This window comes from Chionomys nivalis, chromosome 7 (assembly GCF_950005125.1).
Source record: "Chionomys nivalis chromosome 7, mChiNiv1.1, whole genome shotgun sequence".
NCBI classification, from domain to species: Eukaryota; Metazoa; Chordata; class Mammalia; order Rodentia; family Cricetidae; genus Chionomys; species Chionomys nivalis.
Genome location: NC_080092.1, coordinates 81,407,136 through 81,417,591, shown reverse-complemented (window position 1 = coordinate 81,417,591; position 10,456 = coordinate 81,407,136). Strand labels below are relative to the sequence as shown.

Sequence of the window (10,456 nt, the reverse complement as noted above, 5' to 3'; positions counted from 1 at the left end):
CTGTTATACAAAGAAACCCTGTCTCGAAAAATGGAAGGAAGGAAGGAGGGAGGGAGGGAGGGAGGGAGGGAGGGAGGGAGGGAGGGAGGGAGTGAGGGAGGAAGGAAGGAAGGAAGGAAGGAAGGAAGAAAGGAAGGAAGGAAGGAAGGAAGGAAGGAAGGAAGGAAGGAAGGAAGGAAGGAGAAAACCTTCCTGGGTGCAGTGGTACATACCTTTAATTCCAGCATTTGGGAGGCAGAGGCAATTGAACCTCTGTGAGTTCAAGACCAGCCTGGTCTTAATACCAAGAATAGCCAGGGCTGCATAGAGAGACTCTGTCTCAACTAACAAAAAAGCAAAAGAAATCTGTTTTTTTCCACCAGACATCCCCTCACAGAGGCTAACAATGCACACCCTCACAGAAGGCATGATACTGCTCTGTCCTCCCGGGACAGCCCCTTCAGCATGCACCTCCAACGCCCACCTTTCTCTGGCCCTTCTTGCAGGGTGGTGAAACAGCACAGATGCAGGGCGTTTACCACCCCCCTGGGGGTGACAGGAGGCAGTGATCCAGACCAAGCAACCTGGCAAACTACACCATGGGGGTCTCCCTCCTGCTGACACCCTTCCCTGTTGCCATCTGCCCCTCCCTTTTGTGGGTCAAGGCTGCCAGCTTCTGAATCTGCTTCCTTCTGAGCTGGGGGAAGGGAGCGGCAGGGTGAAGGGGTGTCTGTGCACGAACATAAGGCCTCCGGGTTCATTCTGACACTGAATGAAAAACTCGCCAATTATTCGTCCAATCTCATTAATATGCAGACAGACATCTGTTATTTAGGAGTCAACAGCAGAGCATTTTCTTGGGGGAGGGGCACTTATGTACATCTCTTGTTTCGGGCTACTGTGGGATAGCTGCTTGGAACTCACCCCATGCCCCAGAATCTGGAGCACCACCCCACCCCACCCCCGGGAAGGGAAGGAGCTAGGTAGAGATGGAGGGCAACCTGGAACTCATCTGGAAGGAGGGAGGCAGAGAGGGGACAAAATCATAGAGGAAACCGCTAAAGCAGAGCGCCGGGCCTCTTCCTGGAGAGGAGCATGGAGCAGAGAGGAGAGCTTCTCTAGGATGGCCTGCCAGGATCCTGATGTCCCCTGGGAAATTCCAGCATGATTCCTCCTCTTCAGGCCATTGGACAAACCCGAGTGGGTCTGGGTGGGTTGCTCTAGCAACATGGTAGAAAGCTGAGCGTGGTCACATTTGCCTGTAATTCCAGTTCTGCTGTACTTGAGGCAGGGGGACTGCAAGTTGAAGGCCACTCTGAGCTGCATAGTAAGACCCTGCCTGAAGAACAGACACAGCTGGGCATTGGGGTCCAAGCCCGTACCCCTCAAAAGAACCAATTTCTGAGGCTTGTAGAAGCTGGGCCTGGTGGTGTGGGCTGAGACAGCAGAGTCATATACAGGCATGAATTTGAACATTCATGTCTAGACGTGCAGAAAAATGAGAAATTAGCGAAGTGTGGTGGCATGTACCTGTAAGCTTTGTATTTCGGAGAGTTCCAGGCCAAGCCACTCAGGGCTACATAATGAGATCCTACCTCAAAAGAAAAAAAAAAAAAAAGATACCAAATTCTGTGGCAGTGATGGCAGAATGGCAGGATGAACCGGACTAGGAGTAAACACATCCAGATTCTATTGCTTCAACACCACCCATAAGTATGGTGGGAGCTGATCTGGCGTGGTGTGTGTGTGTGTGTGCGTGCACATGTGCATGTGTGTGCGTGTGTGTGCATGTGCGTGTGTGCATGTGTGTACTTATGAGCTCATGCAGCACACAAATGGAAGTCTGAGGACAAACGTAGACGTTAGTCCTTACCCAGGGTTCTCTCCATGGCTGACCCTTGGGGAGGGCTGGAGTCACTGTTGGGGCTGGGGGCCTTCATCGGCTGCAGTGTTTGAGAACTGAACCTGGGAGTGTCCTCCCCTCCCCTCGCTGAATGCTGAGGTTAAAATACACTGACAGCATCCCAGCATGATTGGTTGTTTATTTCATTAAATGATTAACAAGGCTACATTGGAGTCTAATTTGTGGGGCAAACAGCCACAGAGGAGGAAGCAGAGTCTAATTCTTGCACGTGGGTAGGGGGTAGTGGGGTAGCTGTAAGGTTCCCTCCAGCCTGCAAGGACCTTTTTGAACCTAGGAAACCACCCCAATTGCCTCTTCGCACCCATTGGGCTCCTAGGTCCCGAGACCCAGCCTCTTCCCCAGAAATAAGTCTGGTAACACGGCCTTGCAGAGGGAACTAAATTCCCTTCCCACTGGTTTTGGAAATATATTAAACTTTGGGGGTTCCTCTGGCTGATTTATCTTCCTAATTATGTTTGCTTTAGGCTGCTACTGAAATGCACTTGCTGTCTCCAAGCATAAACGGCGCAGGAGGAAGATTGGGTAAATAAAGGGGTGCAAATATCCTGCACTGTGGGGGCCACAGGCTTGAGCCCGCTTTGTATTGGGGAGTCCAAGAGAAGTGTCCCACCAAAAATTTCAAGTCAACTTTTCTTTTTATTTATTTTTGTATTTTGTATTTTTGAGACAGGGTTTCTCTGTGTAGCCCTGGCTGTCCTGGAACCCACTCTGTAGACCAGGCTGGGCTTGAACTCACAGAGAGCTGCCTGCCTCTGCCTCCCGAGTGCTGGGATTAAAGGTGTGTGCCACCATTGCCCAGCTCAAGTCAATTTTTTTTTTGAAGTTCTCATTCTGTAGCTCATGCTGGCTTTGAACCCTCAGCAATCCTCCTGTCTCAACCTCCCCAGTACTGTGATTACAGGCACTAACTACCATGCCCACTTACAAGTTCTTTTTTAAAAAAAAAAAAAGATTCTATTCTTTTATTTATTTATTATGTATATGTATACAATATTCTGTCTGTGTGTATGTCTGCAGGCCAGAAGAGGGCACCAGACCTCATTACAGATAGATGGTTGTGAGCCACCATGTGGTTGCTGGGAATTGAACTCAGGACCTTTGGAAGAGCAGGCAATGCTCTTAACCTCTGAGCCATCTCTCCAGCCCAAGTTCTCCCCCCCCCCCCAGAAGACAGGTTTTTTGTTGTTTTTTTTTTTTTTTTTTTTTTTTGGTTTTTCGAGACAGGGTTTCTCTGTAGCTTTGGAGTGTCCTGGAACTCCCTTTGTAGACCAGGCTGGCCTCGAACTCACAGAGATCCGCCTGCCTCTGCCTCCCCGAGTGCTGGGATTAAAGGCGTGCGCCATCACCACCCGGCCCGAGAGAGGGTTTCTCTGTAGCTTTGGTTCCTGTCCCGGAACTAGCTCTTGTAGACCAGGCTGGCCTCGAACTCCCAGAGATCCGCCTGCCTCTGCCTCCCAAGTGTTACAAGTTCATTTTTATAGCAAGTCCCTACTGGGGTGGAAAAATCAGTCTTCTGGAAGAGACAAAGCCCCAGCCCTCTCCACCACCTCTCCGTTCAGGACTCGGGGCCCTGGAGGAAGGTCTTAGTGTCAGCCCCTAACCAGGTGAGACGATGGGACACCTAGTGCCTAGACTCCTTGTCTAAAGGAGTCTTGGAGAGATGGTTTGGGATGGGAGTCTCACAGGAGACTGTGGGGAGGCCAGTTCAGTAAGCCAGAAAACAGGGAAGATGTTCCTGCCTAGAGAGCGGGGGAGAGAGTGGGGTCTGAGAGAGGGAAAGAAGAAGCTGTTTCCTATGTCATATCTCATAGAGCCCACACCCTTAATCTCCACCATCTCATCCATCCAAAAAAACCAAATCTAAACCCCTCTGCCTGAAACCCCTGGTGGCTCCTCACAAGGAAGTGCTGACTCCCACGTGGGCTCTTCCGTGGCCTCAAAGGATCTTGCCAGCCTTGCCATCCCTCCCTGCTCTGCCACACTCACTCCTTCCTCTATACTCAGTCGGTTGCACCTTCTACATCTATGCCAAGGGTTCCCCCCACACCAACTCCCTTGGGACTTACTGGCTCAGGGAGCCCCACAATGGCCTATATGTGTACAGGGTCCCTCAGCCAACGTACGTATTTCTCTCCCCCACTGGGCTAGGCTCCAGAAGCTCAGAGACTATCGTCTCTCAATCCAGTGTGTGGCACCATTAGCAACAGTGCATGCTTGGTACAGGGAGGGGTAGAGTGTGCACAGGGTCCCATCAGATGGGAGGGCAAGGCCTGCCTCCATCCTCTCCCAACATGGCTGGCAGAACTGAATGGGGTGGAGTTGGGAGGAGGGGAGAGCCACCCACAGATGGTTCCTGGGGGAGAATGTCACCAAAAGGAGGCCAGTGGGACCAGAGCCAGGAAGGGAATACAGGACAATCTGAAATCAGACTCCCAAGGAAACAGACCAGCACTGTCCTAGCTGACCAGTCCTCTGGCCATCCCCTCCACCGGCATTCACTCCCGAGGGGCTGGGGTGGGGATGACTCTCGATTACAGATGAGGCTCCCCCACCGATCATCAAGGAGCTCAAGGTAGAGCTGAGGAGGAGCCCATGTTCGAGACCTTGAGGAGATTTCGTCCCCTTAGTAAGCTTCACCTTATACCAGGGTTCAGATTCAGGGATATGGAAGCTTTCAATGCCCTTCCTATCTTCACAATCCCTAGGGCGTCAGCAGGCTGCAAGCCAAGGGTAGAGACTGTGAACAAGGGGCTTGTACCACTTCAGCAGGCCCTCTGCCGTGCTAGCAGGACACCCAGCCAGGCTGAGTGATGCTGAACACTTGTACAGCATCGGTTAACTCAAGACACCCCGCCCCCACCCCTGCCCAGAGCTGTCTACCCACATTAACCGAACCGAAGCCTCCCAAGGTATTTCACTCTCCCACCCCTGGCTTCTAAACTTTGGATTCTTCAGTACACGACTTTCTCCTGTGTTTTCTCTGTAGGCAAGGATGCTGATGGACTGGGAGGTTTTTGGGGGGAAAAGGAAAAAAACTAAGGCCATAGCCGTTTTCCATGGTCATGGGCTTTATTTGCAGACTGCTGGGGAAGGAGTAAACTAGAACTGGTTGCTGGGTTGATGGTAGGAAAGGACTTCTGGTTTTAAAATTTAGTGCGTGTTGCCTGAAGGTTAGAATGTGTGAGAACAGATGCAGAAGGGAGAGGAGAGGTCTTCCAATGGACACTGTCCTCAGGGAAGGCAGACAGGCTATGGGAACTAGGGTGACGAAGGAAGATACACTTTGTAGAAGACTCGTCCAAAGTCACTGCTTGATGCTGGCTTCCCGAACACCCACCTGCCCCATCAAGTTCATGCCCCAATGCCTACCCTGTCAGCCCTCTCAGCTACCAGCAGAAAAGGGGATGAGGGTGTGGAATAGTGACACCCTCCTGTCCTCTAGCTCCTTCAACCAGAATTGCTTCTCTGCCTGCCCTGCCCTTCCAGCCAGGGTCAGGAAGTCAAAAAGTCCAGGAGCAGGCAGGGGAACAATAGTATCTCTCACCCTCTCTGCTCTCTGCCCCACTGCAGCCCCTCACATAAGGTTGCAGCTCTTGGCTCGATCCTTATGTATCTCGCCCTCATTTCCCCGGTCTGGCCTTCCCGACAGCTGAGTGGATCTCTGCAGTCCCCGGCGAGAGTCGGTACGGCGCAGTTGCCGATGGCCACGGCCAAGAGAGGCCACGGTGGCCACGTGGAAGACATCCCTGACGCTGCGTTCAGAAGACCGGGAGGAACACTCAACGTATGACACGGCTCCCACCTGCTTGGCCAGCACAGTGCCCTGGAAAACAAGGGGATGGGTGGAAATTACAGGGCTTAGCCTGTACTTCAGAAAGGGGCGTGAGGCTGTGGGCTAGGGTTGAAGGTCAGAGCTGGGAAAGAATGAAGGGTTAGGGTCAGAGGTTAGGGCAAAAGGATGAGCCATGTACGATGGCTTTAAATCAGAGACTAAAACCCGGCCTGGGTGTGAAGTCAAGGCTGGGATTAAGTGCAGGTTATGGGGCTCACCTGCTCGTGTGTGACAGGGATAAGTCTCTGCTTGGATAGCTCCCTCAGTGTGGCCAGGTCAGTCCTCATGTCCAGTTTACAGCCAACCAGCACCACCTTGGCATTGGGGCAAAACTCCTGAGTCTCTCCTTGCCACTAGTTGGGGATGGAAAGTAAGAGTTATGGGGGAGTGGAGGGAGATACAGAGCAAAGCCTCGCTCCATGCATGCAGCAATCACTTGCAGCCTCTCTTCTCGGGTTGAGACCAGAACGGTGTAGAAGATGAGGAGACAGTGAAGAGACTCCGGGATTGTCTGTCAGCCTGGAACCCTTTCCCATACTCTGTCCTGAGAACAGACCCACCGCACCCTCCCCTGCCTAGGAACTAAGGATGCTCTGACTGACTTGTGTTTTCATCAGAGGCTTTTCTTATGGAAATAATGGCCTGGACAGGAGGCCACAGGGCTTTTCGAAGTCCCAGGATAGGCATTCCCAACCCTTCCATCCAAGGTTTCCACAGCCAAGGAGATAGAGAAGACAGATAGCCAGTCCCCAGGCTCATCTCCCCAGACGACATTTCCAGCTCCAAGGACTGATTTGTGGGTGGAAGGAACGGGCATGGAGTAGAGGGATGCCAGCTTTATCCACCAGCCAGCTGAGGGACACGCCATTATTCCCTTCTCCTGGTTCAGGTCGTGCCCAGTGCCCTCAGTAGTTTCCCTGTTTGCCCAGGCTCCCACCTTCTTGAGGACACTGTCCAGGGTCTCTGGCCGGCTGATGTCAAAGCAGATGAGCACAGCATCAGAGTCTGGGTAGGCCAGAGGTCGGACGTTGTCATAGTAAGAAGAACCTGCAGGAAGAGAGAAAGCTGACAAGGTACCTGAGTGGGCGGGAGGCCTGGGAGGGCATGACAGTGGACAGACAAGCCGAGAATGGAAAAGAGTGTTCTTCCATACTCAGCATGGAACATGTCTTAAGACTGGCAGAGGGTAGCAGAAAGAGTGGAAAATAGCTCTCTGCTCCCTTATGGGTTTCTCTAATCTAACAGTAATAATTTGTAACCTTTTGGAGAATGGAAACGCTTTAAGAATTTCAGAAGAGCCGGGCGGTGGTGGCGCACGCCTTTAATCCCAGCACTCGGGAGGCAGAGGCAGGCGGATCTCTGTGAGTTCGAGACCAGCCTGGTCTACAAGAGTTAGTTCCAGGACAGGCTCCAAAACCACAGAGAAACCCTGTCTCGAAAAACCAAAAAAAAAAAAAAAAAAAGAATTTCAGAAGATCTACAATATTCCAACAAATTTTGTGCATGCTTTCTGGGCTTTGATGACATACATGCTCTAAAGTCCTTCAGGGAGTCCAGCAAAAATAAAAACCCTTCCCAAGGGGTTGGGGCAGTGGCAGGGGAAGTGTTCCTGTCCTCCTGGGACTCTACTTCAGTCTACAAAAAAAAAAAAAAAGGAAAAAAACCTACTTTCCACCACTGCCCTCCCCCCACCACGAAATTCTAAATAGCTCTCCTAAACCCGTTCCCATTTCCCAAGAAACATGTTCCAAAATAAGTCATTTTCTTCCCAAGTTCCTTGGGTAAGCAGAACCCAGCTGCCAGGCTCAGATATTAGGCGTTCTACTTCAGAACATGGTTTCTGTTCAGCACAAGAAACTCTACCTCAGTTTCCCTTCCTCAAAAGAGAAAATGATGTTCTAAAATTGGATGGATGTCTGAGCTAGCCTGGAATCTAAGGATGTAGCTAAGGGAGGGGCTAGGGTAAGGGACCTTGGCAGTCAGGGTGACCCCGAGGGACTGGGCTACCTGAAGTATCCCACATGTTGAGCTCAATGCGGCGCTTGTCGATCTCAAAGCTTGCAGTGTAGTTCTCAAACACGGTGGGGACATAACTCTGCAGACAAGGATGGGTCAAAATGAGAGCTTCTCTCCAGTCCTCACCCTGACAACTGCCCTCTTTCCTCGACACCTGGTCCCTAGACAGAAGTTGGTCTGAGGCTGGGCTAAGGGAAGATCAGGGGAGCTACTGCCTCCACCTCCACGGAATCCTAGGTAGACTCTCAGACCCCCTCGGGGTCCCTTTAGCCCTTACTCCTTTCCCTCTCGGATGCCCAGGACCTCCGACATTCTCCCAGAGCGCCACCCGGGATCTTGTGGTGCTCCCAAGCCCTATCCATTTCACCGCGTTCCTTGATTCCTTCCACTCCAATCCTCTGCAGTCCTTTCAGAGCCCCCAACGCCTCTTTACCCTCCTCGAAGCCTCTTTCTCTCGTTCCTGGTTACCCTGGCACCAGTTTCCAGAGCTCCCGGGGCCCCTGTCACCCACTCCCCGCAGCCTCGGTGCCCCTCTCTCCAGACGCCAATTCCTCACCCCGGGGTAGGCGTCCTTGGCGAACACCTGCAGCAGCGCTGTCTTGCCGCACTCCGCGTCCCCGACCACTACGATCTTGCAGCGGCCGCTCTGTCCCTCCATAGTCCCGGCTACGCGCCGGCCCCCCACGCCGCCCCCCTCCCGGGCCCCGCCGCCGCCTCTATCGCCTCCTCCCCCGCCGCTGCAGCTGCAGCCTCTCGGGCCGCCGACACCGGCATCTCGCGGGCCCGCGCCGAGCCCCCGCCCGGGGCTGCGGGCCCCCTCTGCCCCGCCCCTAGCCCGCGGGCCGCGCCCCCGGCCCCGCCTTCCACCCGCACCGCCGAGGGGCGGGGCCCGAGATGGGGCGGAGCCTGGGAGGTGGTGGAGGGGCAGAGTCCGACTCCCGCTAGCTGCTTTGACCCCAGGAGCGCCTGAGGGTGATTGTGGCCAGCGAGCCCCGCTTGTTTGAGTTCCTTGGGAATGGAGATAGAGCAGACTAGGGGCGGAGTTCTGAAGGGGAGAGCGCGAAGCTACACACACACACACACACACACACACAAAAGAGCGAGGCTTGGGCCTTCTGTGTGCCCACGCGTGCACGCAGGTGTGCTAGTGCGGACACGCGCGGCGGCAGCCATCTACTTTCAGAACGCAGGGGGACGTGAGTTATCAGGAAAAGGAGGTTTTTTGATTTTTGTCTCCCTCCTCCACTCTCGGGTCCAGGCAGGGTTTAGGGAAATGGAAGTACGGACCCTAGCACTCCCACCAGACATTAGTGACATCATAGCTTTCCGTCTCCATAGCGACGGGTGGCAGGATCTGGGCCTGCAGCAACTTAACTGTGGGCCTGGACCATCCTAGAAGCGTGGACTGAGTTCCTCTAGCCAAGTACTGAGTGGAAAGTTTTAGGGGAGCGTTTGCGTCCTCTGGTGGACATTTTGGTAGAAAGAGAAAGAAAAGACTAAGGAAGCTAGAACCTGGTGGCAGCTCAGCTGGGACCAGACCTTAGTCTAGAAGCCAATTTCAGCCTCATCTCATGCTAACAATAATCAAACCTCCATTTTCATGGCATCTCTTGCGTTTTGGAAGCTTTTATTTATTTATTTTATTTTTTTTGGTTTCAGGGTTTCTCTGTGGTTTTGGAGCCTGTCCTGGAACTAGGTCTTGTAGACCAGGCTGGTCTCGAACTCACAGAGATCCGCCTGCCTCTGCCTTCCAAGTGCTGGGATTAAAGGCGTGCGCCACCACCGCCCGGCCTTGGAAGCTTTTCTTTAACCGGGCGTCTTATTGTAAGACTTGAATCCCAGCATTTGGGTGGCAGAAGCAGAGAGATCTCCCTGAGTCCCAGGCAGCTGACTCTACATAATGAGCTCCAGGAGAGAGAGCTCGTTTTAGCAGGGCGATGGTGGCGCACGCCTTTAATCCCAGCACTCGGGAGGCAGAGGCAGGAGGATCTCTGTGAGTTCGAGACCAGCCTGGTCTACAAGAGCTAGTTCCAGGACAGGCTCCAAAGCCACAGAGAAACCCTGTCTCGAAAAACCAAAAAAGAAAAAAAGAAAAACAAAACAAAAAAAATTTAGCTCGTTTTGAATAACCCTATAAAGATAACTAGAGAAAGGGGTTGGAGAGATGGCTCAGAGGGTAAGAGCACTGGCTGCTCTTCCAGAGGTCCCGAGTTCAGTTCCCAGCAACCACATGGTGGCTCACAACCTCACAACCATCTGCAATGAGACCTGGTGCCTTCTTTGCCAGAAGTACATTGTACGCTTAATAAATAAATAAGTAAAAGATAACTAGAGAATACAACATCATCACTATTTTACAGAAAGGGAACAGACACACAGCATTGACAACCAAAACTGTTAAGTTTAAGTTGGAGATACAGCTCAGGGGTGGAGCACTTGCCTAGCGTTCATGAGGCTCTGAATTCTATCTTCAATACCAAAAAAAAGAAAGAGAGTGAGAAAGAAAAAGGAGAGTGGTGGCTCATGCCTTTAACTACAGCACTCAGGAGGCAGCAACAGGTGTATCTCTGTGAGTTCAAGGCCAGCCTAGTCTACACAGCTGGTTCCAGGGCAACCAGGGCTACATAATCAGATCCTGTCTTGGAGGATCAGTTCACATGCCTAATTTGCCATTGCAAGACCACAATGAATGAAATCTGGTTACT

The 10,456-nt window shown here is 52.5% G+C and overlaps 1 protein-coding gene across 1 annotated transcript; it reads right to left on the bottom strand.

Moving 5' to 3' along the window:
- Positions 1-4,937: 4,937 nt before the first annotated feature.
- Rnd2 (Rho family GTPase 2) lies at positions 4,938-8,429 on the bottom strand. The gene is made up of 5 exons (XM_057774609.1): positions 8,308-8,429; positions 7,743-7,830; positions 6,673-6,782; positions 5,954-6,088; positions 4,938-5,726 (listed from the first exon to the last, which is right to left on the bottom strand). The coding sequence occupies exons 1-5, from the start codon at positions 8,407-8,409 to the stop codon at positions 5,478-5,480; spliced, it is 684 nt and encodes a 227-aa protein (XP_057630592.1). The 5' UTR covers positions 8,410-8,429; the 3' UTR covers positions 4,938-5,477.
- Positions 8,430-10,456: the final 2,027 nt, after the last annotated feature.

Excerpts from the sequence above, each read along its gene's own strand:
- Rnd2 (XM_057774609.1), bottom strand. The coding sequence starts at position 8,409 with ATGGAGGGACAGAGCGGCCGCTGCAAGATCGTAGTGGTCGGGGACGCG. Across the intron at positions 7,831-8,307 it reads CCAAGGACGCCTACCCCGGG|AGTTATGTCCCCACCGTGTT; the intron begins GTGAGGAATTGG and ends CCTTGTCTGCAG. Across the intron at positions 6,089-6,672 it reads TGGACAGTGTCCTCAAGAAG|TGGCAAGGAGAGACTCAGGA; the intron begins GTGGGAGCCTGG and ends ATCCCCAACTAG.